The sequence below is a fragment of the Cupressus sempervirens genome, chromosome 5, assembly GCF_028749045.1.
Source record: "Cupressus sempervirens isolate cs-2001-9-10 chromosome 5, ASM2874904v1, whole genome shotgun sequence".
NCBI lineage: Eukaryota > Viridiplantae > Streptophyta > Pinopsida > Cupressales > Cupressaceae > Cupressus > Cupressus sempervirens.
Genome location: NC_143122.1, coordinates 1005936198 through 1005961142, shown reverse-complemented (window position 1 = coordinate 1005961142; position 24945 = coordinate 1005936198). Strand labels below are relative to the sequence as shown.

Below are 24945 nucleotides of genomic sequence, written 5' to 3'. Positions count from 1 at the left end.
ATATTTATATTAATAGAAAGAAACTATTGATTAAAAAAAGGAATCAAATTCAAGCTCCCACATGAGAGACTCACAAATTACTGTTGTTCTAAAAAAGATGAACATCTTTATATTATTATTACATTAAAAATAAATTGATATTACACCTTTTTTTGAAATTTATTTTGACAAATGTCATACATAATATAGAAAATGATTTTATTCACTCAAAACCAAATCTTTCAAGGCATTCATTTATTTATTTGACAAATTGTATCATTAAACTCAGCACTCAATTGTAGTTATGTCTTTCGACGAAATAAAACTAGCTTAAAATCTTAATACATCTATATAACAGATTCTAGATACTAAAGAGATATCAGTTGAGACGCCTTTATTGAAATTATTATATCAATAGATAAGTAATCCTCTCATATGGTGAAGCAACCGTCGGCTCAGTATGAACATGTTATAAATATTTCAATCATAAGAGTTATATAAAGCAGAAGATAAAAAGCACGCATTTGGTTTAGAGTTGTTCTTGTGTGTGATACTCAAAGCACTGTGAATACTTGTAAGAATTTGTTGAAAATGGGTTGCACAGTCTCAGGATGTTTGGATGCGAAGGAGGCCCGAGTTGTGATGTTGGGTCTTGATGCAGCAGGCAAAACCACCATTTTATACAACTTGCAGCTTGGGGAAGTGATACGATCGTTTCCCACGGTGGGTTTCAACGTGGAGAGTTTGGAGTACAAAAATACCAAGTTTCTTGTGTGGGACGTTGGTGGGCAGGAAAACATGAGGCATCTGTGGAGAGACTACATTGGCAAGTGCAGAGCTGTTGTTTTCGTCGTGGACAGCAGTGATAGAGATCGCATTTATGAGGCCACTGAGATGTTGCACAGGATAATGAGCGAGCAGTCTCTCAGAAATGCTTCCCTTCTTCTCTTTGCAAACAAGCAGGACTCTCCCAGTGCAATGACTTGTGAGGAGATAAGGGACAAGCTTGATCTGCAATCTTTGCCTCAGAGCCGATGGCACGTTCAGGGATCCTGTGCTATTTCAGGGAAAGGCTTGTTTGATGGCTTGGATTGGCTTTCAAATAATATTTAGGGTTTCACTTTGATCTTGTAACAGTTATTCTTTTGTGCTAAAAATAATTACACAAGGAATTATTATATAAACATAGTTAAAGAAAAACGCCAGATGAGTTATGTGACACGAGATAAACATCTAGTTACATAGCAATAATAATAATAATAATAATATGATGTACCTGTCCTATACATAGATATGAGAAAAGTATTAACAGTTCCTGCCATGGCTATAGTCGTCCATGTCCATCCACCCAATTACTTGATCTAAGTGCTCATTAAAGCTATTGAATGTTGAGATGCTACATTAAATAAAATTCACTATATTTGATATATGCATCCTGAGTTGGCCTAGTGGTGGAGAACTTGTACTCTTGAAAGAGAGGTCACAAGTTCAAATCCCACTGGGGGGTAGGGTATGTATGCCTCGTTTGTAGCGCCAAGCGCCTCTCGAAAAAGAGTACGAGGTAGTCCCATATCACTGTCACCATATGTAAATCCAAAAACTATGGCATAGTGTCGTGGACTATAAAATCCACTTACTCACTTACTTACTTATCCCTTTCAAAAGGCTTTGATAGTTTCCAAGATGGTTTTTAAAAGGATAACTTCATCGTGGATCTATATTTCGTTTATTTATTATTATTATTATTTTATTTTAATTTTAAATTTAGGTCTTATTATTATACTATTTTTAACCGTAGTATTATTTTTCTGCAAATTTCCGTTAATCTTTAGAAAATTAACAAATTGGTAATGTCACTGCTTGTTGAGACTATCCATTGCTTAAAAATATTCATATTCAGTAAATCTTTGATCCTTTGATCAATGGCCAACCTCCAAACCCAAATTTTGTGGATTATTCAAATAAAAATGATGTTAATACTAAAGATAGTTCCATTAATCATGTTGATAATCCTAACATTGTGGATATCATGTAGGATGATCATAAAGGACATTTGTTACTTTTGCAATTTTTATATGAGGATGAATATGTTGTTTTACATTCTTCTATTCTTGCTGAATATATTGTTTTACATGCTTCTATTCTTGGATATATTGTAGTTTACATGCTTCTATTTTTATATGTTGTTTTACATTGTTTTAATCAAGATGACATTCTAATGGAATGATCTAAAGAATTCTAACTAGGCCACTCCTAACAGGGTAATTAAATTCTTTAACGATGTTATAAAAATGTATTTTGTAACCTTTAATAGGTTGGCTATTAACTCAAATCACTTTAAAAGAGTGAAAAGTGGTAGCGAGTTACTTGGTGTTTTTTTTCCAAATTGGGTTTCTACATTAAATTTTGGTATTATAATTATGTGAATGTTATTTTGTGATGCATGATTTTACTATTATTTATTTCTATTACTCGACATATACTGAACAAAGATTTAGTGATAAATGAATAAGTTAAGTTGTTGATGAGTTGCTATATTTTCTGAGTGGGTTTATGAGTTTGAATAAGTTGTTTGAAGTTGTTAATAGTTAAATTGGTACATCTAGACCTGAGGATAATTGATTCACCCCCCCTCTTAGTTATTCTAATAATTTTAATAGGGAGAAGGTAAATGATGACACTACCTTAAAATTGAATGCATGATAGTTAGCCCTCAAGATTATTAATGATAAAATGAATTTGGGCTCGAGGTAGAAACCTTTGTGCTTGAATGTTTTCCCTAGTTATGTGCCTATCTAGAATGGGGAAAAACCTTTGAAAGATACCACTAAGAATAATTTAGTAGACACTACTCCCTTAACTAAAATATTTAAGGAGCTAGTGAACAAAAATAAAATAAAAGAAAGACTTGTGAAAGGACTATTAGTGGGAAAAATTGAGAGAAATACTAAAATGAAAAATAGTGAAATGTTAGAGTGTTTTAATATATTGTGTTACGACCCCCCTCCCTCCCCCCCTCACTATTTTTTTGACTATGAATTATCACATCTATAGTTGGAATATTAGGGGTCTTGAGATTCTTGACAAAAAATATATTGTAAGAAATTGGTGTAATAAGTTGCACCATAAAGATTTTTTTTTGTCTCCAAGAGATTGAAGTTTCTAGATATCACTTCTTCAACACTCTTATGCTCATTTGCTACAAGGCAAAATGTATCTACTCAAGATATGCTAGAGGCAAGGGAGGTGTTGTTATTCTTATAGGCCCAAGATGAATTGACAATATGGTAATAGATAACAATCCAAAACTCATAACAAGAATTTAGGTCAAGTAATATTAATAATAATTTATCTCAAAGTTACCAAGTACAAAAATAACATCTAATTCTAGAGGCAACAAAGAGACCTAGGAAACCTAATATGTAAGTGGGCAATTGTCATCGCATGAGATAGCTTTAAGGTTACCTTGGGAACCTCTTTGTACTTAGGCCCCCTAGTGACTCTGTGGGATCAGTATCCTTTCTTACAGAAAAGGAATACTAATGAGATAATGTCGCAACCAAGCATCTTCTCTACTCCCATCCTAGTATGTGCTACCACTCTAGGCATGGGAGAGATAATATACCACATTAGTCCTATACAAGCAATTGAAACTCACAATAAATAATTGATCAATTTTTCAAAGGTTAAATCACAAAAATCACAACAATACATAACAACACCACAAATCAGTCACTTCCCAAGGCTCTGGTAAATGTACCTAACTGGTCAAAAACTAGGCTTTCCCAAAACCCCTTACAAGATAAAACATGATAGTTTGACATGGAATTAAAACAATTGTAGTCATTTAGTTATTTTGGTTTATGATATAAATCCATAACAATCAATTTGTAGAAATTTCAAGTTTTAGACTGATCAAATTATAAATTTCATGGTTATATCTTACTCATCTATGATTTCCAAATAAAATACATGTTTATTATTATCCAATGATAATCCATAAGGAAAATAAAATAATCGATTAAAGTTTACATAAGATTCTCATTTAATAATATTTTATTTTAAGTCTAATTATTTAAATCATAATTTTATTTAATAAATATTAAATAAGAAAATATAATTTAATACTATTAAAATATAGCAAAAAATATAATTAATTTAAACTTAACCCATATTATTTCAAACTAAATTAGAATTCAAATAAAACTAAATTTATTTTAAATGAATTTCATGATTTTAAACTATACAAAACAAAATATTAATAATAATTATTTTACAAAGAAAATAAAATATTAATATTAATAATTAATTTTAAAAACAAAAATGTTAATACTTTAAATATAAGTTTTAAAAGTTTGTAGGCTATGCGGTTGGGGCAACCTTACTGCATGCAACAATAATCTATCACATAACCTGCAAACATAGTTGTACGGATGTTGGGGGTTGGGGAGGTGATGCCCCTACCCTCCCCTCTTAAATTTATAAATATTTTTAATTATTATTATTTTTTTTAAAAAGAAACCATTTCCCCAATTCTTTCTAATTTTTTAATAAAATTATCATAGTAATTATTTAATTACTATGTTAAATTATATATATATATATAAATGTGTGTGTGTGTGTGTGTGTATATGCGCACGCGCGCACACACACACACACACACACACATATACATATATATATATTTATATATCTGTATATATATATATATTTATGTATATATATGTATATACAGATATATATATGTGTGTGTGTGTGCATATATACATATATATATGTGTGTGTGTATATATATGTATATATGTATATATGCACACACACATATATATACATATATATATATATATAGATATGTGTGTGTGTGTGTGTGTATGTATATGTATATGTATATGTATATGTGTATATATATATATGTATATCTATATATGTATATATGTATATATACATATATATGTATATATATGTCTGTATATATATGTATATATATGTATATATATGTATATACATACATACATACGTACATATGCTCATTATAATTATGATAGAGAGAATAATTTCAACCAGTCAAATTAATTTGCAATAACCTTTTTATTAGGTCAAAACCCTAACATGAACTAATTTCCATCAATACAAAAATATACAATGAGGGTTTCAAATTATTTTCTTTCACATACGTTTTAGTAAATAAGAATAAAAAAATTCAAATAAGGGTTTCATTTAAAAATAATAATTTCCATAAGAAGATCTATAAAACAAACACAAAGAAGACTCAAATACAACAAGAGATATGCTATGATGAATTCTACAAAATTCCTACCTCGATTTGATGCGAGGATATGATAAACACTTGAAGAATGCAAAAATTCTCGTCTCTCAAAATCCTTACAAAAATTACTCCTCCAAACCAGTGTGTGGAGAAATGAGCTCTAATATCCTAGTAAAAAAATTTCTCATCCTAGGGTTTCAGTTTTATGAATATGAAAAATCATTTTCTAATATTATTTAATCTCTTTAATAATTTGTGTGTAAACTTTTTTTTGCCTTAAATTAGAATAAATTTTATTTAAATTATTCCCACTTTTTTTTTTATTAAATAAGAAGATGTATTTAGAAAATATATTTATTAATTTAACTAATTATAATATTTAAAGTTCATTATTTTAACGAAACTTCTAAAGTTATTATTATTAAATTAAATAAATATAATTCCGTCAAATTTGTTCTTTTAATAAAATCTTTAAATTTATTTCTTTTGTTTAATTAATTTTCCAATTACTTAAATATAATTTTAAAAATGATTTTTCTTTATAATTTTTTCGTTTAATTAAATTATTTAATATATCTTTGTTCAATTTAATTAAAAACTAAAAATCACAATAGAACCACATTTAATAAGAAAATCCGTCTAAAATACAAAGTACAAATTCAAACTTAAAGGTCAAAATCTCAAATTCATGTTAGTTCACAAATAAGTTAAGATAACTAACTTAGATACTTGTCCTATATTTTAGAAAAATTGGCCTAGGTTTAGGATTTGGACTTGACAACTATTTTCCCTCTTTTGCCATTGAGATACTATAATAGGGCATGCTCATCCTGACAATTTAGGGAAATTAATGCCCGGTACTAGCAATCTAGATAAAAGTTGAGCATGTACTATTGGAATAATTGATTAATTGTTTATTGTCTTTGATGTTACACAAAATGTCATATCATTACCAGTCAGTGCATGTTGAGCTCACTTGGACATTAAAGACAATTTTTTGTGGCTATCGAGCATTCTTGAGTTTGCCTAGTTCAGAAGGTAGCATCTACCGAGTTAACTCGCGTACCAAAGGAAAGTCTATGGAAGATGAGTGTTAACCAAGCTCACTTAGTTACCAAAGGAACTTTGCATTTATACAATGTTAACAGAGTTCACTTGGTTAATGCAGGAAAATCATTTCTAAGTTAGTGTTTACTGAGTAGGGTTGGCTAAAGGAGGATTTTTTTGCTTTGACATATTGAGCTCAATTGATTTATCTGGTGGTTCTAGCCAACTAAGAATATGAATATTAATTATTCTAAGTTGTATTTGAGCTTACTTGACAATATGAAAAATATAAATATAATGTCAAGTTGAGGATTAGAAGTGTGTGTGAATGGAAGAGAATTGAAGATCTAATGATGCCAAGAGGAAGCAAATTAGAAGGATAAGCAGAATATCCTCAAGAAGCTGAAAAGATATTCGATCAAGAAGGATCAAGTATACAAGCCAAAATTGAGATATGAAACCAGCAATTCAGTTGCATCAGAAATTAAGTCATGTCATTGTTACTCTCTAACCATATCTTACCATTAGATATAAATAAAAGGTCAAGTTGAGGATTATAAGTGTGTGTGAATGGAAGAGAATTGAAGATCTAATGATGCCAAGAGGAAGCAAATTAAAAGGATAAGCAGAATATCCTCAAGAAGCTGAAAAGATATTTGATCAAGAAGGATCAAGTATACAAGCCAAAATTGAGATATGAAATCAGCAATTCAATTGCATCAAAAATTAGGTCATGTTACTCTCTAACCATTGTAGCAATGATCTAAATATTTTAATAGAATTAGTTTAACAACTATTTGTAAATCCTCTAACAAGGTGTCAGTTCTATTTAATTATCTAAATACCTCTAACAAGGTCACTCCTAACAAAGTGATTATATCCTCTAATAGGTTCACACTTAACAGTGTGTTTTGTAACCTTTAATAGGGTTGGCTCCTAACAGAGCTTACTTTAGAAGAGTAAAAAATAGTAACTAGTTGCAATTGGTGGTTTTTCCCAAATTGGGTTTCCATGTTAAATTTTGGTGTCAAATGTGTTCATGCTATTTCTTTTATGTGTTTTCAATAAAGATAAAGTAATAATTAATCATAGATAACATCTTAAGATTTTCATGATAAGTGTTTTCCAAGCATTTTTAATATTTACCGAGTTACAACATTTCTTTGTTTGCCAAGCATCAACAGAGTTAAGCTTTCACATAATTATTTTGTACTGACATCTAAGGGATTTTGGATTTATTTTTGTAGTAACTAATTCACCCCTCCCCTCTTAGTTACTCCTCTTATATTTCCAACAATTGGTATCAGAGCTTTTGGTGGTTGTAGAGAATGTTTCAAAGACCTAAGCTAAAGATAATCTTACAGAAGAGAGATTCCCAAGTTGAACAGAGACAATTTTGCAACATGGAAATGACTTATGAGATTACATTTGGCAACTATAAATGATTCAAGTTGTAAGTACCTTGATGTTGAATACAAGACTCCCACTGGAACATTATCAATTGAAGACATTGCTAAAAAGAAGAATCATAACATCATGATGATTGATATTGCTTCCGCTCTTAGTTATGCTGAATTTAATGAAGCAAAAGATTGCAAAACAACTCATGCAATATAGACCAAACTAAAAGACATTTATGGAGGAGATGAAAATGTATGAAGAGCTAAAGTAGAAAGTCTTAGAGGTCAATTTGATTAGACAAAAATGAGAGAAGATAAAAACATTGCAAAATATGTGGAAAGAATCAAATCAAGTGTGAGCATAATCAAAGCATCTGGAGGAGACATTGATGAAAAAATAGTTGTAAGCAAGGTACTTAGAAACCTTCTTCCTATTTATGCAATTAGAGTATCTAATATTCAATAAATGAGATGTGATCCAATAATAGAACTTTGGATTCTCTAGTTGGAAGATTAACAACTTTTGAGTTGGATAACTATGACAACTATGTTCCTAGTTTCAAAGGTATTGAGTTTGCATTTGAAGCCAAACTCTCACTCAAGGAAAAAGAGTAAAAAATCAAAGGCCAATCAATCAAGAAGTGAAGAAGAAACAGAAGAAAGTTTTGACAATGATCTTGAAGTTTTTGAAGCCTTACTTGTAAAGAAATACTCTAAAGACAAAGGAAAAAGCAAAGGCAAGATTCCTCTTGTGAAGAAATTCATAAATTGGTCACATTGCTGCTAGGTGCCCAAATAGAGAAAACAAGGATGAGAAGAAAAGTAACAAGTATAAAGGCAAGAAGGAATTCAAAAACTATAAGGATCATAAGGAAAAAGGTAAGAAATCTTGTTTTATGGCTAAAAATTATGATAACAGTGAAGATGAAATGGTATATATATTGTTGTAAAAGATGAATCTGATGATGAAAGAGGTGAGATGGCACTAATCTCTCATGTTATCAAAAATGATACTTGGATTATTGACAGTGGTTTTTCAAATCATATGAATGGATATAAAAAAAATTTTGAGAACATGGAATACTATGATGGTGGTAGTGTAAGATTTGGAAACAATGAACCTTGTTGCATAAAAGGAAAAGGATGCATCTCTTTGACCAATGAAATTATATGTAATGCTTATTGGGTTGAAGGACTAAAACATAATCTAATGAGTGTGAGACAGTTGAATAACATTGGATTCAAGGTATAATTTATGAATGTGAAAGCCAAACTACTAGATGAAAAAGTAAATCTGGTTGGATCTGGCAAACAAATAAAAGCTAATCTATTTTATCTTAATCTCGATGAAAGTTCATGTTATATTGTTCAAATAGAAGAAAGTTGGTTGTGTCACAAAAGATTATGTCATGTAAACTTTGATAATTTGGTTAAGATAAGAAAACATAAAAAGGTAAGAGGTATTCCTAGCTTGAGGAAACATGATATGGGTCTATGCAAGAATTGCCAAATTGGTAAGATGGAAAAGTGTAAGAATTTGGTATAGCTTTGATACCATGTAAAAATTTTTATTAGAGAAAAATTCACCCAAGATCAAGGAGCACAAGCACAAGCACATAGTAGACTAAAGAGTATGACCAATATGAAAATGCTTTCTATTATCAGAAGCATGTATAAGCATATACATACACACTAGGAGAGCCTGTATGTAAAGCCCTCTAAGATGCATCTAGAATGTGTCTAGAAAGAACTAGGAGATAAGCATTAAAAATAAGAATATATCCTCCACAATAAGAGGATAAGCACGATGAGGTGTCTAGAATTTTGTAGACACCATGTGCTCAAATAATGTGCTAACTCTTAAGTGTAGACAACATGTGCATAATTAGAGTGCAAACTCCTATGTTGTCATCATGACAACTCACAAGAGTATGCATACTCCTAGGTGAGTAATAAATAAATAATAAAATATATGCATTAACTTAAGTAAACTTAAGGAAGTGTAAATAGTAAATACTTATTTACACCAACAAAGACACTAGTTTCAAAAGCAAAAACTATCATTTAGAAGAAGTCTTAGAACTTGTGCATACAGACTTAGGTCGACCTATTAGAATAGAGAGTTATAGTGGAGAAATTTTTTTCATTCTCTTTGTTGATGATTATTCTAGAATGATGACTATAATGTATCTAAAATAAAAATCAAAAGCTTATTAAAAATTTAGGTGGTATTTGGAAAAAGTAGAAAAAGAAACAGGAAAGAAATTGAAATGTTTGAGATCAAATAGAGGTGGTGAATTCATCTCCAATGAATTCAATGAATTCTACATTGAAAAGGGAATTAAAAGAAAAGTATCAACCCCTGGTACACCAAAGTAGAATGGTATAGCTAAAAGAAAGAATAGATCCATCATGGATTGTGCAATAACTTTAATGATAGAAAGTAATGCTGCAATCAAATATTGGAAGAAAGCTATCAGCATTGTAATTCATACCTTGAATAGAGTACAACTAAAGAAAGACTCAAATCAAACTCCTTATGAGCTATGGTATGGTTACAAACCTAATATAAGTTACTTGAATGTATTTGGTAGTAAATGTTATATCTTGAAAGAATCTAGAAAAGAAAAATTTGATATCAAAGGTGATGAAGGCATATTTCTAGGATACTCCTATAGAAGTAAAGTATAATTTTTTTTGAATTTGTCTACTCATAAAATCATAGAAAGTGCACATGTGAGAATTGATGAGTTTGTAGAAAAGAGTGAAGAAGAAAGTAGAAAAAAGCCTAAGGATTATAAAAGATTTGTTTACTATGAACCTGATACCCTGCCAAATCTATATGAAAGAAAAGAGGCTTCACCTCTTGAGTTCCTAAAATCTCCAACAGCTACCGAGTTGTAGATAGTGCAACCCAAGTCAGAATCTGAAGAATTTGAGTCATAATCAAAGGCTATTGAGCTAGAAAAAATTGAGTTTGATGGACCTGAGTCATAGACAATGGAGCTCGAGCTTGATACTGAAGTTCATAATGAAATCAATGAAATTAATTCCAAATCAAAAGAACCTATGTTAGAAAGATATGTCAAAAGGCATCATATACCTAATTAGATCATTGGAGACAAATCAGATGGAATAATGACAAGAAGCAAAATGAAAGGTACATGTTTACTTGTTGAATTTGAACTTAGAAATGTTAAAGATGCTTTGTATAATGAAAGTTGGATTGAAGAAATGAATAAAGAAATAGAACAAATAGAGAAGAACAAAACTTGGACTCTTGTTCCTAGACCCAAGGATAAAAATGTAATTGACACAAAGTGGGTATTTAGAAACAAGTTAAATGAAGATGGAAAAGTTTTCAGAAACAAAGCAAAGTTGGTATCTAAAGGCTATTCTCAAGAAGAAGGTATTGATTATGGTGAAACTTTTTCTTCTGTTGCAAAATTGAAAGTTGTTAGAACTTTACTAGCATATGCAACTCACAAAGGATTTAAAGTTTATCAAATGGATGTAAAATCTACATTCTTGAATAGAATCTTTGATGAGGAAGTCTACATTGAACAACTGGAAGGTTTTGTAGATCCTTAAAAAGGGACATGTTTTGTAAATTACATAAGGCATTATATGGTCTTAAGCAAGCTCCTAGAAACTGGTATGAAAGACTTCATATGTAGTTGATATAGATTGGTTTTCAAAGAGTAAATGATAAAAATAGTCTATATATCAAAGAAGGACTAGATAAGAAGATTGGGTTGGCATAAATATTTGTTGAATATACTTTATTGACAAGAAATGATGACTTGTGCAAGGCATTTTCAGAATAAATGAGTAAAGAATTTGAGATGACAATGTTTGAAGAAATAAAATTCTTTGTTGGATTGCATATTTAATAGAAGAATGATGGTATCTATATTACTCAATCTAAATATATCAAGGAGATATTAAATAAATTTGGAATGGAGGATTCAAGACTACTTGGAACCCCTATGTCTACTAGACATAAGCTTTCCAAAAATGATGATTCTAAAGAAGTAGATCAAACCACATATAGATCAATGATTAGAAAATTATAGTATGTAGTGCATATAAGGGCTGATATTGTATTAGTAGTGGGTATGGTGGCAAGACTATCAACAAATCCCAAAGAAAATCACATGATGGTAGTTAAAATATTCATGAGATATCTAAAAGGTACTAAAGAATATGGTCTATGGTACAAAATAGGAGGAAAATTGGACCTAAAAGTATTCACAGATGCTGATTGGGTAAGAAGTATTGATGATAGAAAAAGAACTAGTGGTGGAGCATTCTTTCTTGGTAAAAGACTAGTGTCTTGGACAAGCAAGAAACAAAATTGTATCTCTTAGTCCACATCAAAAGCAAAATATGTGGCAGCAACATTTAATTGTTCTAAGATTGTTTTGTTCAAACAACTGATGGCAGGTATGAAGATAAAAAACAAGGATCCAATAGTCATATACTATGATAACACCAGTGCAATCAATATATCAAAAGAATCTAGTGATGCATACAAAAAACAAAGTACATTGCTATAAAATATCATTTCTTGAGAGAATTGGTGCAAGATAAAGAAGTCAGATTGGAATATGTAAATACTAAAGAAGAAATTGCAAACATATTTACCAAGCCATTACCTAAGGATGCATTTTTGTATCTAAGAGGTAAGCTAAGGCTCATTTCCCTATTTGAGGCTCACTAAATGAAGTTTAGTGATGCATCAGTCAGAGCATGTTGAAGATCATTCAGTTGGTGCAATATTAACAAGGGAATATTGCAAATGAATCTATACTTGAGGTACATTGATATTCACTAATTATTGCCTTTAGCATGAGATGTCAAAGATAGAGAAGTTTTTTTGTCATATCTCATAGAAATTTTTGTGTAGAGAAGTTTGCTATCATATCTCATAGATATAATTTCAAAAGAGGGAGAATAAACTTGGTAGACGTTCTAGTAGATAGAAAGCCTTCTGATAGAGGGAGAAACTGAAGGAAAAATGAGTTCACACTGATAGAGGGGGTTCTTATAGATGCAAATCATCATGAAACTAAATATATATTCCTTACTTTATTCTTGCTCCAAAATTTTATTGTGTTATGACATGTTGTGTTGCCATCAATGCCAAAGAGGGAGATTTTTGGAACAATTGATTAATTGTGTATTATCTTTGATGTTACAAAAATTGTCATATCATTACTAGTTAGTGCATGCTGAGATCACTTAGGCATTGAAGACAATTTTCTATGGCTATTGAGCATTCTCAAGTTTGCCTAGTTTAGAAGGCAGTATCTATTGAGTTAACTTGAGTGCCAAAGGAAATTCCACAAAAGATGAGTGTTAACTGAGCTCATTTAGTTAATAAAGGAAATGTTCGATGGAACCAATGTTAACTAAGTTCACTCGGTTACTAAAGGAACTTTGCCTGTATATAGTGTTAACCAAGTTTACTTTGTTAACACATGAAAATCATTTCTAAGTTAGTGTCTATCGAGAAAAGTTAGCTAATGAAGGATTTTCTTGTTTTGACATATTGAGCTCAATTGATTTATTTGATGATTCTAGCCAATTGAGAAGATGAATATAATTATTCTAAGTTGTATTTGAGCCAACTTGACAATATGAAAGATATAAATAAAAGGTCAAGTTGAGGATTAGAAGTGTGTGTGAATGGAAGAGAATTGAAGATTTAATGATACCAAGAGGAAGCGAATTAGAAGGATAAGAAGAATATCCTCAAGAAGCTAAAAAAATATATTTGATCAAGAAGGATCAAGTATACAAGCCAGAATTGAGATCTAAAATTAGCAATTTAGTTGCATTAGAAATCAGGTCATGTCTTTGTTACTCTCTAACCATTGTAGCAGTGATCTAAATCTCTATAGAGTTGGCTTAATAACTATTTGTAAATCTTCTAACAAGGTGGTAGTTCTATTGAATTGTCTAAAGACCTCTAATAAGGCCACTCCTAATATGGTGATTAAATCTGTTATCAAAGTCACACCTAACAGTGTGTTTTGTAGCCTTTAACATGGTTGACTCCTAATAGGGCTCACTTCAGAAGAGTGAAAAATAATAACTAGTTGTAATTGGTGGTTTTTCCCAAATTGGATTTCCATGTTAAATCTTGGTGTCAAATGTGTTCATGTGCTATTTCTTTTATGTCTTTGCAACAAAAATAAAGTAATAATTAATCACAGATAACGTCTTAAGATTTTTATGATAAGTGTTCACTGAGCATTTTAAGAATTTACTGAGTTACAACATTTCTTTGTTTGTCGAGCATCAACAAAATTAAGCTTTTCACAGAATTATTTTGTATTAACATCTAAGGGATTAGGGATTTATTTTTGTAGTAACTAATTGACCCCTCCCCTCTTAGCTACTCTTCTTATATTTCCAACATATATATATATATAAACTAAACAAGTAATTGTAGGGACTGCTACATCATGTAGATCTTGACTAGAAGGTGGACATGCAAATATGGGGTAAGCAACCATACAAATTGTATATAAACCATACATCCAATTATCATCATGAAAACATTTAAAATCACTATATGAAACATACAAAGCATCATCATCAAAAGAATAACCATGAACACATGAAATAATCAAGTATCAAGTAGTTCATTAAATCTATAATCTAAGTATGAAAAAACATCAATAAAATCAAGTAACCAGGTATGACTAACTCATAAAACATAACCGCAAGAGCTAGCCTAAAATAATTCGACAATATAACATGAAAAGTAAACTAGGGGTAGGCACTACAGATGCCACCTCATATTTCAGAATTTAATAAATGGTAGTGACTTTGAAGCATAATCATGGTACCTTTACCCTTTTCCCAAATCATTTAAAAAATAATACTAGTTCTCCCCAAAGGTGATCATGATAATAATTATCCAAAAAGAGACCCATTTATAACATTGATACAATGAAACCATGAGTCATTAATTTAAATCCTTTCCGCAAGGGAGTGTTAACACTAAACCAATCTTTTAGGCCAACCATCTCCAGTCCTAAAGTTTCTAGTACATCCACCACTTGGTTGCCTTCACAATAAATGTGCTAAATGGTCACTTCTTAAAATATTGAAATAAGGACCTAAGTCTCATTAATAATCAGGGTGAATTTCTAATTTATTTTACTATGTCTTTTAACCACCTCAATGATGAATGCGAGTTGCCCTCAACTATCAAATGGAGAATCCCTTTTGAGTTGGTAGTCTTAACTTCCATGAATAGCCCAATTGCCTCCACAATATTGCTATTATTTTATCTACAATTGATAGCATAAGCCACCACAAGCCTATCTCTATGATCTTGACTTATACCTCCACCCACAACAAAGCCTCTTCGCATTGAACCATCAAAATTAAGTTTAAAGCAGAAGGTGAGGAAGATTTCTATTTGACCTTCAATCTAGCAATGATTTTAGAATTACCATATTTAGAAATAAAACCTAGAAGGCCCCATTTCTCATCCATAATTTGATCACTATTCGAAGGAGGCTAGGGGGTTTTCCATCTCTAGATTGTAACACATTCCCTAAGAAGGTTGATTGTGATTTGAAGAGTGATCACAGGGGGGAAGATTTTATCTCTAGAAAGATGTGGTTGTTCCACTCCTTCCATAAATACCAAAAAACATACATGGGTATAACCTTTCATAACCTCTTAATGAGGGGGTGAGGCAGACAGTGCCTCCCAATTGAAGATAAATTATTTGAGGTCACCATTGAAGACCCACTAAAGCCCAATCCTATTCAAAATTATAGTCCACACAAAATTTGCATAGGGAAAATGTATTAGAAGGTGGGGAATAAATTCCTCCACATTGTTGGAAAAACTACATTGGTTCACAACTTGGAAGCTCCTTATTTTCAGACAGTCAATTGTGAGAATGGTCCTATGTAGAACAACCCACCAAAAGAAGTTAATCTTTGGAAGGATACCTAGGTTCCAAACATATTTCTAGTAGTCCACATTATCCTCATGACCAATAATAGCATTATAGGTCAATTTGATACTTGATTTTCCTAAGGCATTCAATTCCTAAGTTACAGTGTCCTCGGGCAGAAAAGTAGGAATTTGGGTTTTTTTTTCCATGATGTCTTGTAGCTACTTCAAGAGATGAATAATATTTTAGTTCTACCTTCTATAGGTTAGTTTGCATCACTCACCATTGTTATCAACACAATTGCTTAAAATTTCACCCAACTGGTTTATATAAATATTTCTCACCATTCTATAGGTGGTTTGATTCAAACAATTTCCTCCCATCCAGTTATCTTCCCAAAATATGATTGTATTTCCATCCCTAATTATCCATATCACTCCCTCCTTCACCAGTCTCTGGCTATTAACAATGTTAGTCTAGATTCTAGAACCTACTGGGAGTTCATTAGTGTATAAATTATACTTAAAAGGAGTTCCTCCAAGATATTTTTCCGTTATAATTCTACACCATCTAGGAAAATCCTGAATCAATATCTAGCCTATCTTAGCCATGAATAAATATGAAATGTATTTTTTTAATTTGCAAAAAAAAATTGAACTTGTTAATTATTCATTTAAACATTGAAGTTTTCTTAATACTTTATCCTTTTCCTTTAGGATTTCTTAGGCTGTCTACATCTTCTCCCTTGATAGTAGATCCATCCACCAACAATAATTATTATGGACATGAAATTTACTTTCTCTACATATAGATATTTAGTTCTTGTCTCTATATAATTCTCCTACCATGTATATTTTTTTTTATTAAAATTAGTAGCATAAAAAGTGTGTTGACCATTACACAACCATGAGTCATAATCATCAAAATATATTAACAACACAGTAAAAATGATGGTCTTGGAAATTTAAAAAATATGAAATCACACAAACAAAAAGGCTAGTAGACAATCTCAATATTGGGTAGGAAAATCACCCATACAATTGGGAGAAGGAGGCGAGGTTAACACATAATTTTTTCTTTAACATTGAACAATTGTCCAAGTGAAGTTATTGTTAGAATTCCCACCAAAAGGAGGTACAATTTGTGACACTCTATCTGAAAAAATATTAGCATAAAAGGTAGAGTTTTGAGAAAGGTGTATATTGTTAGCTAAATATCGGAGAAGAGAAGGAGCAACAAGTTGAAGGGTCAACATGGCCAAAAGGATTGACATCCATAAGGATTAATGTGACCGAATTTGTAATAAGAGATTCATCCTTATCATCATCCTATGATTCAACTAAGGAAGAATTAGAATCCAAGATAGTCACATGTTCATCATTGGTGTCTTTACACTTAGTAATAGTGTCCTAATGTAAGAGGGCAGAGAAATCAATTTCCAAATGACTAGTATAGAAGCATTGGCAGAGTCAAAATAGAATACCCTCATAATCCACTGTTTGATTCCATGACATGTCCATCACCATGAGAACCACATCTCTAGGGAAGGTGTGGAGATGTCAATGTAAACCCTAATACATATAGAGGTAGACAGATTGAAATTAGTTGTAGTCTTATCCACCTTTATGAAATGACCAATGGAGTTGAAAATGACCTCAAAACATGAATTCACCCAAAAGTGAAGGAGATGGTTGGGATGACAATCCCACATTAGATGCACACTAAGTTCATCAAAAAGAAGGTTAAAGGAGATTGTATAGGATTTTGGAAATATAGAGTGATTCCCTTGAACCCATGACTTGCGTAGTACTAAATATTGTTTTCGATAATAGTAAACAAACCAATAAAGTGTCCCTTTGCACAAGAGAAAATCTATACAATGGATATACAACAATCCATCACGTAGTGACGTAGGTTTGAAAGGGAAGACCAAAAGATAGCGAATATACAAATTAAACAACTGAGTTAGTAGAAAATAGTGCTTCTACCACATCTTGACCACACACCACCACAAGATAGGTCTTCATATGGGCAAGAGGTTGAAATATTTCTCTTTTGAAGGAGCAAGAATGGAAACACAAGAAAATACTCTATACACCAACAAGAGAGAAAGATTTTGTGGGAGGAATCACCACCTTCAAAAACCTAGTACCTAGTCCATAAGAGGGGTACTAGTGGACACTATCTCAATGGAACCCTAACATAAGTAGGAGCATCACCTCAAACCATACGTGAACCACCTAATGACCCCCCACTCAGGCCATGAGGGGGAGGGTACTAGGCCATAAACAATTGATTCATAAAGATAAAAATATATACTACCATGTGCATAAAGATAAACTTATACTATCATGTGCATTTTATATGCACATGTGCTTACCTTTGTCTAAGAAAGTCCAAGCATTGTATTGAACTTTGAAAGCATAGAAAAACTTTGATAATAAAAGTGATCAAATATTTGATGACAAAACTCGATTTTAGCTTGGAACATATACTAGTATAAATTATCTTAAATATACTAATGCTAAAAATAAATAGATGTCATAACTCTCAACTTCTATAGTCACAATTCTAAATTTATATTTAAATGTATTTGAATAAATGCTCATAAGAATAGAACTCTGCCTTATAACCATTTTGAATTATTTTATTTATTAAGAGCTTTTTTTAAGTAACTTAGATACAAGAAATTCACATTCATCAATTCTAATCTCTTACCATATTTGTATGTCATTGTAATTAAGCCTATTCCTTCAATTTGACGAGGACAATCATCAACAAGAAATATCATTTCACCTTTTTCCTTTTTTAAATAAGGAAAGAATTTTTAAAATTATAAGTCATGTAATAGCTATCTCCTAAATTATATAACATTTTCTATTTAAAAATTTCCTTACCCTATTCACAATAAGTCTGAAAAAATATTTTTGTGAACTTTTACATGGGAATAATAATTATTAAGTCTTCAATGACCAAAACTCTTCCATTGATATGTATAATAGTTTTTATAAATAGAGATATTAATATAATCCCGAGACGCCTTTATCCTCTACCGCCTTTTGGTATCTCAACATTATAATCTCGTTGTTTACCTTTGAATGTTTCAGACATTTGCTCAGATATATTTGAATTATTTGCAGAAGTATCTTCTGCATATTTGTCGTTATTGTTTATAAGAGACTTGGAGACCTTTGAATGTTTCAGACATTTGCTCAGATATATTTGAATTATTTGCAGAAGTATCTTCTGCATATTTGTCGTTATGGTTTATAAGAGACTTGGAGCTATTGTTCGTAAGCCACTTTGTCATATTCGCTTGACAAATAAGATATTGACTTCATAAGAGTCTTCATTAAAACATTGACATTGTATTACGTCCCATGAATGCATATACAAGGCCCGCAAACCTTGACTATTGACTATGCCGAGCGATACAAGTATCTCTCCGCATATAAATAGAATCCGAGCAGACGATTATTTCAAGAAAAGTTTGTGTGTGTCTTCTAACATTTCAAAATGGCTTCCTTTGAATTTCTTGGATTGAGTGTAGAACAACTTTATGGCCAAACAGCTGGTCTAGGATTGGCAGTTGCAGTCCTTGTGTGGGTATTATTAAAGCAGTTCAAGAGGGATCCTAAGTTGCCTCCAGGGCCATTCCCATTGCCCATCATAGGAAACATTCATCAGCTTGGGAAGCTTCCACACCGTAGTTTTTATGAGCTCTCAAAGAAATATGGGCCTGTGATGTACTTGAGATTAGGATTTCTTCCCTGTGTGGTGGTCTCTTCTTCTGAGATGGCCAGGGAGTTTCTGAAGACCCATGATTTAGTGTTTGCCAACAGACCCTCTACTGCTGCTGGAAAACACATTGCTTACAACAACAAGAACATGGGTTTGGCCTCTTATGGTCCTTACTGGAGACACATGAGGAAGGTGTGTGTCATGGAGTTACTCAGTGCAAAGAGAGTGGAGTCCTTTAGATCCCTCAGAGCAGAGGAAGTTTCTCTGGCTATGAAATCCATGTGGGAGAGGAGCAAGCGGGGGACTGTTGCTGTGAATGTCAGCAAGTCTCTGCTGGATATCACCTCGGCCATTATTTGGAGGATGCTGACTGGGACTAGATTCGACGTTGATGATGTGACTGGGAAAGGGGGTGAGCTTAAAGACATGGTGAGGGAGATTATCAGCACTCTATCTGCTGTTAACATTGGGGACTTCTTTCCTTCCATAGATTGGATGGACCTCCAAGGTCTCAAGAAGCGGATGGTCAATGCCCACAACTTCTTCGACAGGATTGTTGGGAGAATTATTGATGACCATATTGAGCACAAGAGAAGGGCTCTGGATGAGAAGAAGGAGTGGAGTAAGGACATTTTGGATGTGCTTCTTGACGTGGAAGAATCCCAGTCGCTGGACGTGGAGTTCACAAAAGATAATATCAAAGCAGTGCTATTCGTATGTCACTTTCACTATATTCCTATCTGATTTTGTTCGTATTGCTTTATTGTTTTCTAGGGTAGGAGTTTTACAAAATATTTTGACTAGCTAAGATGAAGTACATCTTAATCGAATTGGACAGCAATATTCAAAAATCTTGATAATAAGGTCAATAATCAAGAATGAAGTGTATATACTATTATTTATTTGCATGTCCTTCAATTTATTTGTTCTTTTGCTAATAATTTGCGTATTACAATATATTTGGAGTACAGGACCTATTCATTGGTGGGATGGAGACAACAGCAACTAGCATGGAATGGGCAATTACTGCACTACTCAAGCATCCCCGGGTAGCTAAGAAACTGCAGGAGGAAATTGATTGTATAGTAGGGAAAGAGCGCATGGTAACTGAATCTGATGTTCCCAACATGCACTACCTGCAATGTGTGATTAAAGAGTCCTTGCGACTGTACATGCCAGGACCATTGTTGCTCCCCCATGAGAATAGTGAGGCTGTGACAGTAGGACCACAGGGCTATGTCATACCTAAGAAAACAAAGCTCTTTGTGAATGCGTGGGCGATTTCAAGAGACCCAAATGTGTGGGAAGATCCGGAGGAGTTCAAGCCAGAGAGATTCGAGGGCAATAAGAGTTTTGAGTACCAGGGGCAGGAGTATGATATGCTGCCATTTGGTACAGGGAGGAGGGGGTGTCCAGGAGGGCACATGGCCATCGGGCAGATGTCATTTGTTTTGGCTCAGTTCTGGCACTGCTTTGACTGGAGGCTCGAAGGCGACCCTGCTGATTTGGATATGGAAGAAGAATTTGGAGCCACCGTGTCGAGGAAAAATCATCTTTTCGCCATCCCTTCCTTGAAACTGACCGCAAACTTCTAGCCTGGACTTTTCAATATGGATTGTTCTTTGGTTCCTTTTAATTCGTGCTGCCCAAGCACCTGAAAATATACCATATCATCAAATTTGTAATAATGTTGGCTTTTTATGAATAAATAAAATATGAACTCAGCTTGCTTACAAGGGCCACTTAAAATTTTTCTCTGATGACTCGAATAGAAGATCTAGGAAAATAAGAAATTCTATTTGGGTAGTAATAGTTAAAATGGTCAGCCTTAAACATCACACACTAATGAGAAAATTAAGTTTGGAAAAGTAAGTCAACTTTAACTATTTAACACTTATAGCTTAGGAATCAAGCCCGATTTAGAAGAGATCTAATTAAATGATCTTTTTTATATAGTTTTGTTTTAGCTAAATATACAAGTTCCAATATTCAAAGGCCTTAAGATGAGATCTTCACTAATCATGTCCACATTCCTTCAGGGAGCATTTCCAATTCATGGTGGTGGCATAAGACACATAGTCTTAGGATGCCAAATTTCTAGCAACATTCAAAGTCTTCTTTCAGTGTCTAATGATGGTAGGCTCCACCACTTCCTTCTCTTTCCTCCCTTGTGAGAGTAGGATTCTATATTTCTTATACACTTGACAAATAACTATTGTATTTCCTTTCATTCGTTATTGTATAAGATTCTTTTTAATTTATGTTTTTGTATAATTGGGGTGGATCGGCCACACCTCAATCTTGTATCTTCATTCCTTTATGCTTGAATGTGTTTGGACCCTCTATTAAACTTATGTTTTAGTGTGGAAGGCTAATTGGGAGGTTCACTTGAAAAGTTGTCTATAATTTTTTTCAATCTTCTCTCTATAAATCAAATCTTTTTCAATGGCTTTTCCTATTCTATTTTTTCAAAAATGTATAACTATTAATCTTCGACAAATCATTCAAGTGTTTTATGTGGTGATTTATGATTCAAATGTCAAGTGATTTAGTTCAATATTCAAATAAATGGTGAAATTATTCATCAACATTGAAACTTTAATTCATTTCACTTGTTCCTTGAGTCTGTGTGGAGATAACTTATAGAAGGTGTAAATGCCAATGCTAAATGATGTAACTTTAAAAGTACATAAAACTATATATAGTAAAAAAGTTATTCAATGAATCTATTATATTAATTTACATTAATATCTAAATGACTATATAAATGCTTAGTTTTCCTATATAAACTACCCTATGGGAACAATTCCTATCAACTAACCAAAATCAGTTAAATAGTTATTATATTTATTTAATCTAATCTAGAATTATTATGTACTAATATTAAAAATCAAACATTTTCCACTCATTGGATTAATTTGAACAAGAGTGGAACATTGCAATGCATTTGGCCCTCCATCCTTGATGGGTAAAACTCAGTTTTGATGGTGTGTCAATTAGGAAATTAGGAAAATTGGATGAGAATGGTCTAATTAGATATAGATATGGAAAGATGTTTTTATCCTATATAATTAAGTTAGGGTTACTAATTCTCCATATAAAATAGGTAACATATCCTATTTATATTAAGTTGTTAGTTAATCAGGTCATAAAAAGAGAACCATTGAGTAGAGTGCCCTCAATGTCATCTTGATGCTGATAGAATCAGTTCAAATGAGATGGGAAATGTAAGATTTAATTATCAAATGTAAGCATGTTATGGATACGTCAAATACTCTTAGACACCAACACACTTATCAAGAAGGTAATGAGGTGATTAATAGGTTTGAGACCATGGGTTGTTTTGGAATGAATTCATAATTGGTTTGAAGGCCATAAATTATCTAAACAAACATGTGAGGATATTCGACAAGAATTTCCACACTTGGAAAATGATGCATAATCCACTCAAAGAATTTATTATGATGAAAGATAATTATTATTTATAGCTACAAGTTTTATTGATATTTTAACTCTCCTTGTTTCCTGTCTCTTCTACCATTTTCATATAAATTTATGCTTCCCCTATCAATAATCTATACAATGAAGGAATGAGAGGAGAAATCATTCAAAAAATGCATACAACTATGAAAAATTCATCAAAAATAATATCCTTTGGCATATTCTTGAAGTTAGACATGTAGATAATTAATACATTTAATTTGAAAAGAGTTTTAATATTGAACTTTTTGAAAAGATTACAAAGTCTTAGGATCAAGGAACAATAAACCTTGGGACAATTTCCTTTTTGGCTACTGGAATCTTCTATTTCTAGAAATGATAATTCCTATTATAAAAAAGTACCTTAATAAATTCCTCATCTCAAAAGTGAAAATTCATATTTTGTGAAGAACCTTCAACATAGAAGAAAAACTTTGTGAATTGAAAGATGTCTAGTATTGATCAACTTTATGACCCTAGAAGATAGATTCAAATTATTTCACTGTCATCTTTTCCTCATACTAAATTATTTTGGCTTAATATAAAACTAAACTTTCCTTTTAGGATTTTATCTTCACTATCTTAATATATGATAAAATTCAAAAATAATGCATCTCCTATTTGTATACAAAATTAAATCTCCTCATGCATAAATTTCATATAGATTTGATCTCCCAGACAACACAAATACTCCTTTTTTAGTCATTTAACTAAGAAACCATGTGGATGACATTCTAATGCTTCCCCTTCTTTAACAATATCTCCTTCTCCTAGCTTGACTAGAAATAACCCTCTTAGCAAATCCAAGTTAAAAGCTTTAGATAAGGAGAAAGACATGGATGGTATTATCATTGTTACTTTACATTGGTTCTTTATTGTGTAGGAAGAGACTCCAAACTTTAATAATTAGTTTCTTTTAAGGTAGGAGAACAATCCTATGGTAATGGTCTGCATTTATTTCTCTATTAAAAGGGCATTTTTTAATGGATTTGCGATTGGCGTTTAAATTTTTTACTCATGGTTTAACATTTTTACATTTTTAAATTGTATTTCTAATGAATAAAAAGTAATAGAAGAAAAAATATGATGTTTTCTAGTATTGTACACTTTGGATGTTTCTTATAATTGTTGGTGGGTAGATACCACTTTTAAAATATGAGTTGTTCTATGTTATATATTCATGAACAAAAGAGAATTTGTATTCCAATTTTTTCATTGGATAATATAAAAATAAAACCTTTAGAGTTGCATGCATGGTAGTTTTTCTCTCCAAACAATCTTTACATTGTAGGTCTTTGTGTCCCTTTTCAACACCATTAAACTACAAACACTAGGCAACATGGTAAGCCTAGAGAATGTCATCAAAACTAATTGTTTGACAAAAGTCAACACTTAGTGTGTATACTTTAAGCCATTTATTCTTGGCATGCCTTGGCTTCACTTCCAAATATAGTATGTATTACTAATAATGATAATATTGATGAAATATTCCTTTCATTATTTGTGATGAGATTTCAATACTATGTTTCAAACATATCATTTGAACTTACATAACCTTGTATCAATACAACTCCCATGGGAAATCCACTCAAATCTATCTTGATTTTGAATAGTTGATGCAAATCAGGTAGAGCCAGAATTGGTGCAGTGCTCAACTTTTCCTTCAAAGTATCGAAAGCCTTATGTTGTGGACCTCCCCACTAAAAAGTTACCTTCGTACTAGTTAATGCATGCAATAGTGATCCAATATAAGAGAAGTTTGTAATGAACTTCCTCTAGTATTGAACTCCACCTAAGAAGCTCATGACTTATGTAACTATACTTGGGTTAGCCCACTTTACAATACATTCGACCTTTGTAGGGTCTACTTTCAATTGACCATCACGTGCGACATTGCCTAAGTACACAGTTAACACTGTCTTAGCAAATTCACATTTAGACATCTTTACATAAAGTTTTTCTTTTCTCAATACATCTACAACTCTTTTAAAATTAATTACATCATCATCCCAAGATTTACTGAATACAAGGATATCATCTAAATAGACTATGACTTAATCATCAATAAAGGGGCAAAAGACATCATTTACGACTCTCATAAATTT

At 31.9% G+C, this 24945-nt stretch overlaps 1 protein-coding gene and 1 pseudogene across 1 annotated transcript; both read left to right on the top strand.

Moving 5' to 3' along the window:
• Nucleotides 1-597: 597 nt before the first annotated feature.
• Nucleotides 598-1092, top strand: LOC149559330 (ADP-ribosylation factor 2-B pseudogene; annotated as a pseudogene).
• Nucleotides 1093-19121: 18029 nt separating this feature from the next.
• On the top strand, nucleotides 19122-21096 carry LOC149559329 (cytochrome P450 750A1-like). Its single transcript, XM_089828392.1, has 2 exons — nucleotides 19122-20074; nucleotides 20332-21096. The coding sequence occupies exons 1-2, from the start codon at nucleotides 19136-19138 to the stop codon at nucleotides 20953-20955; spliced, it is 1563 nt and encodes a 520-aa protein (XP_089684518.1). The 5' UTR covers nucleotides 19122-19135; the 3' UTR covers nucleotides 20956-21096.
• Nucleotides 21097-24945: the final 3849 nt, after the last annotated feature.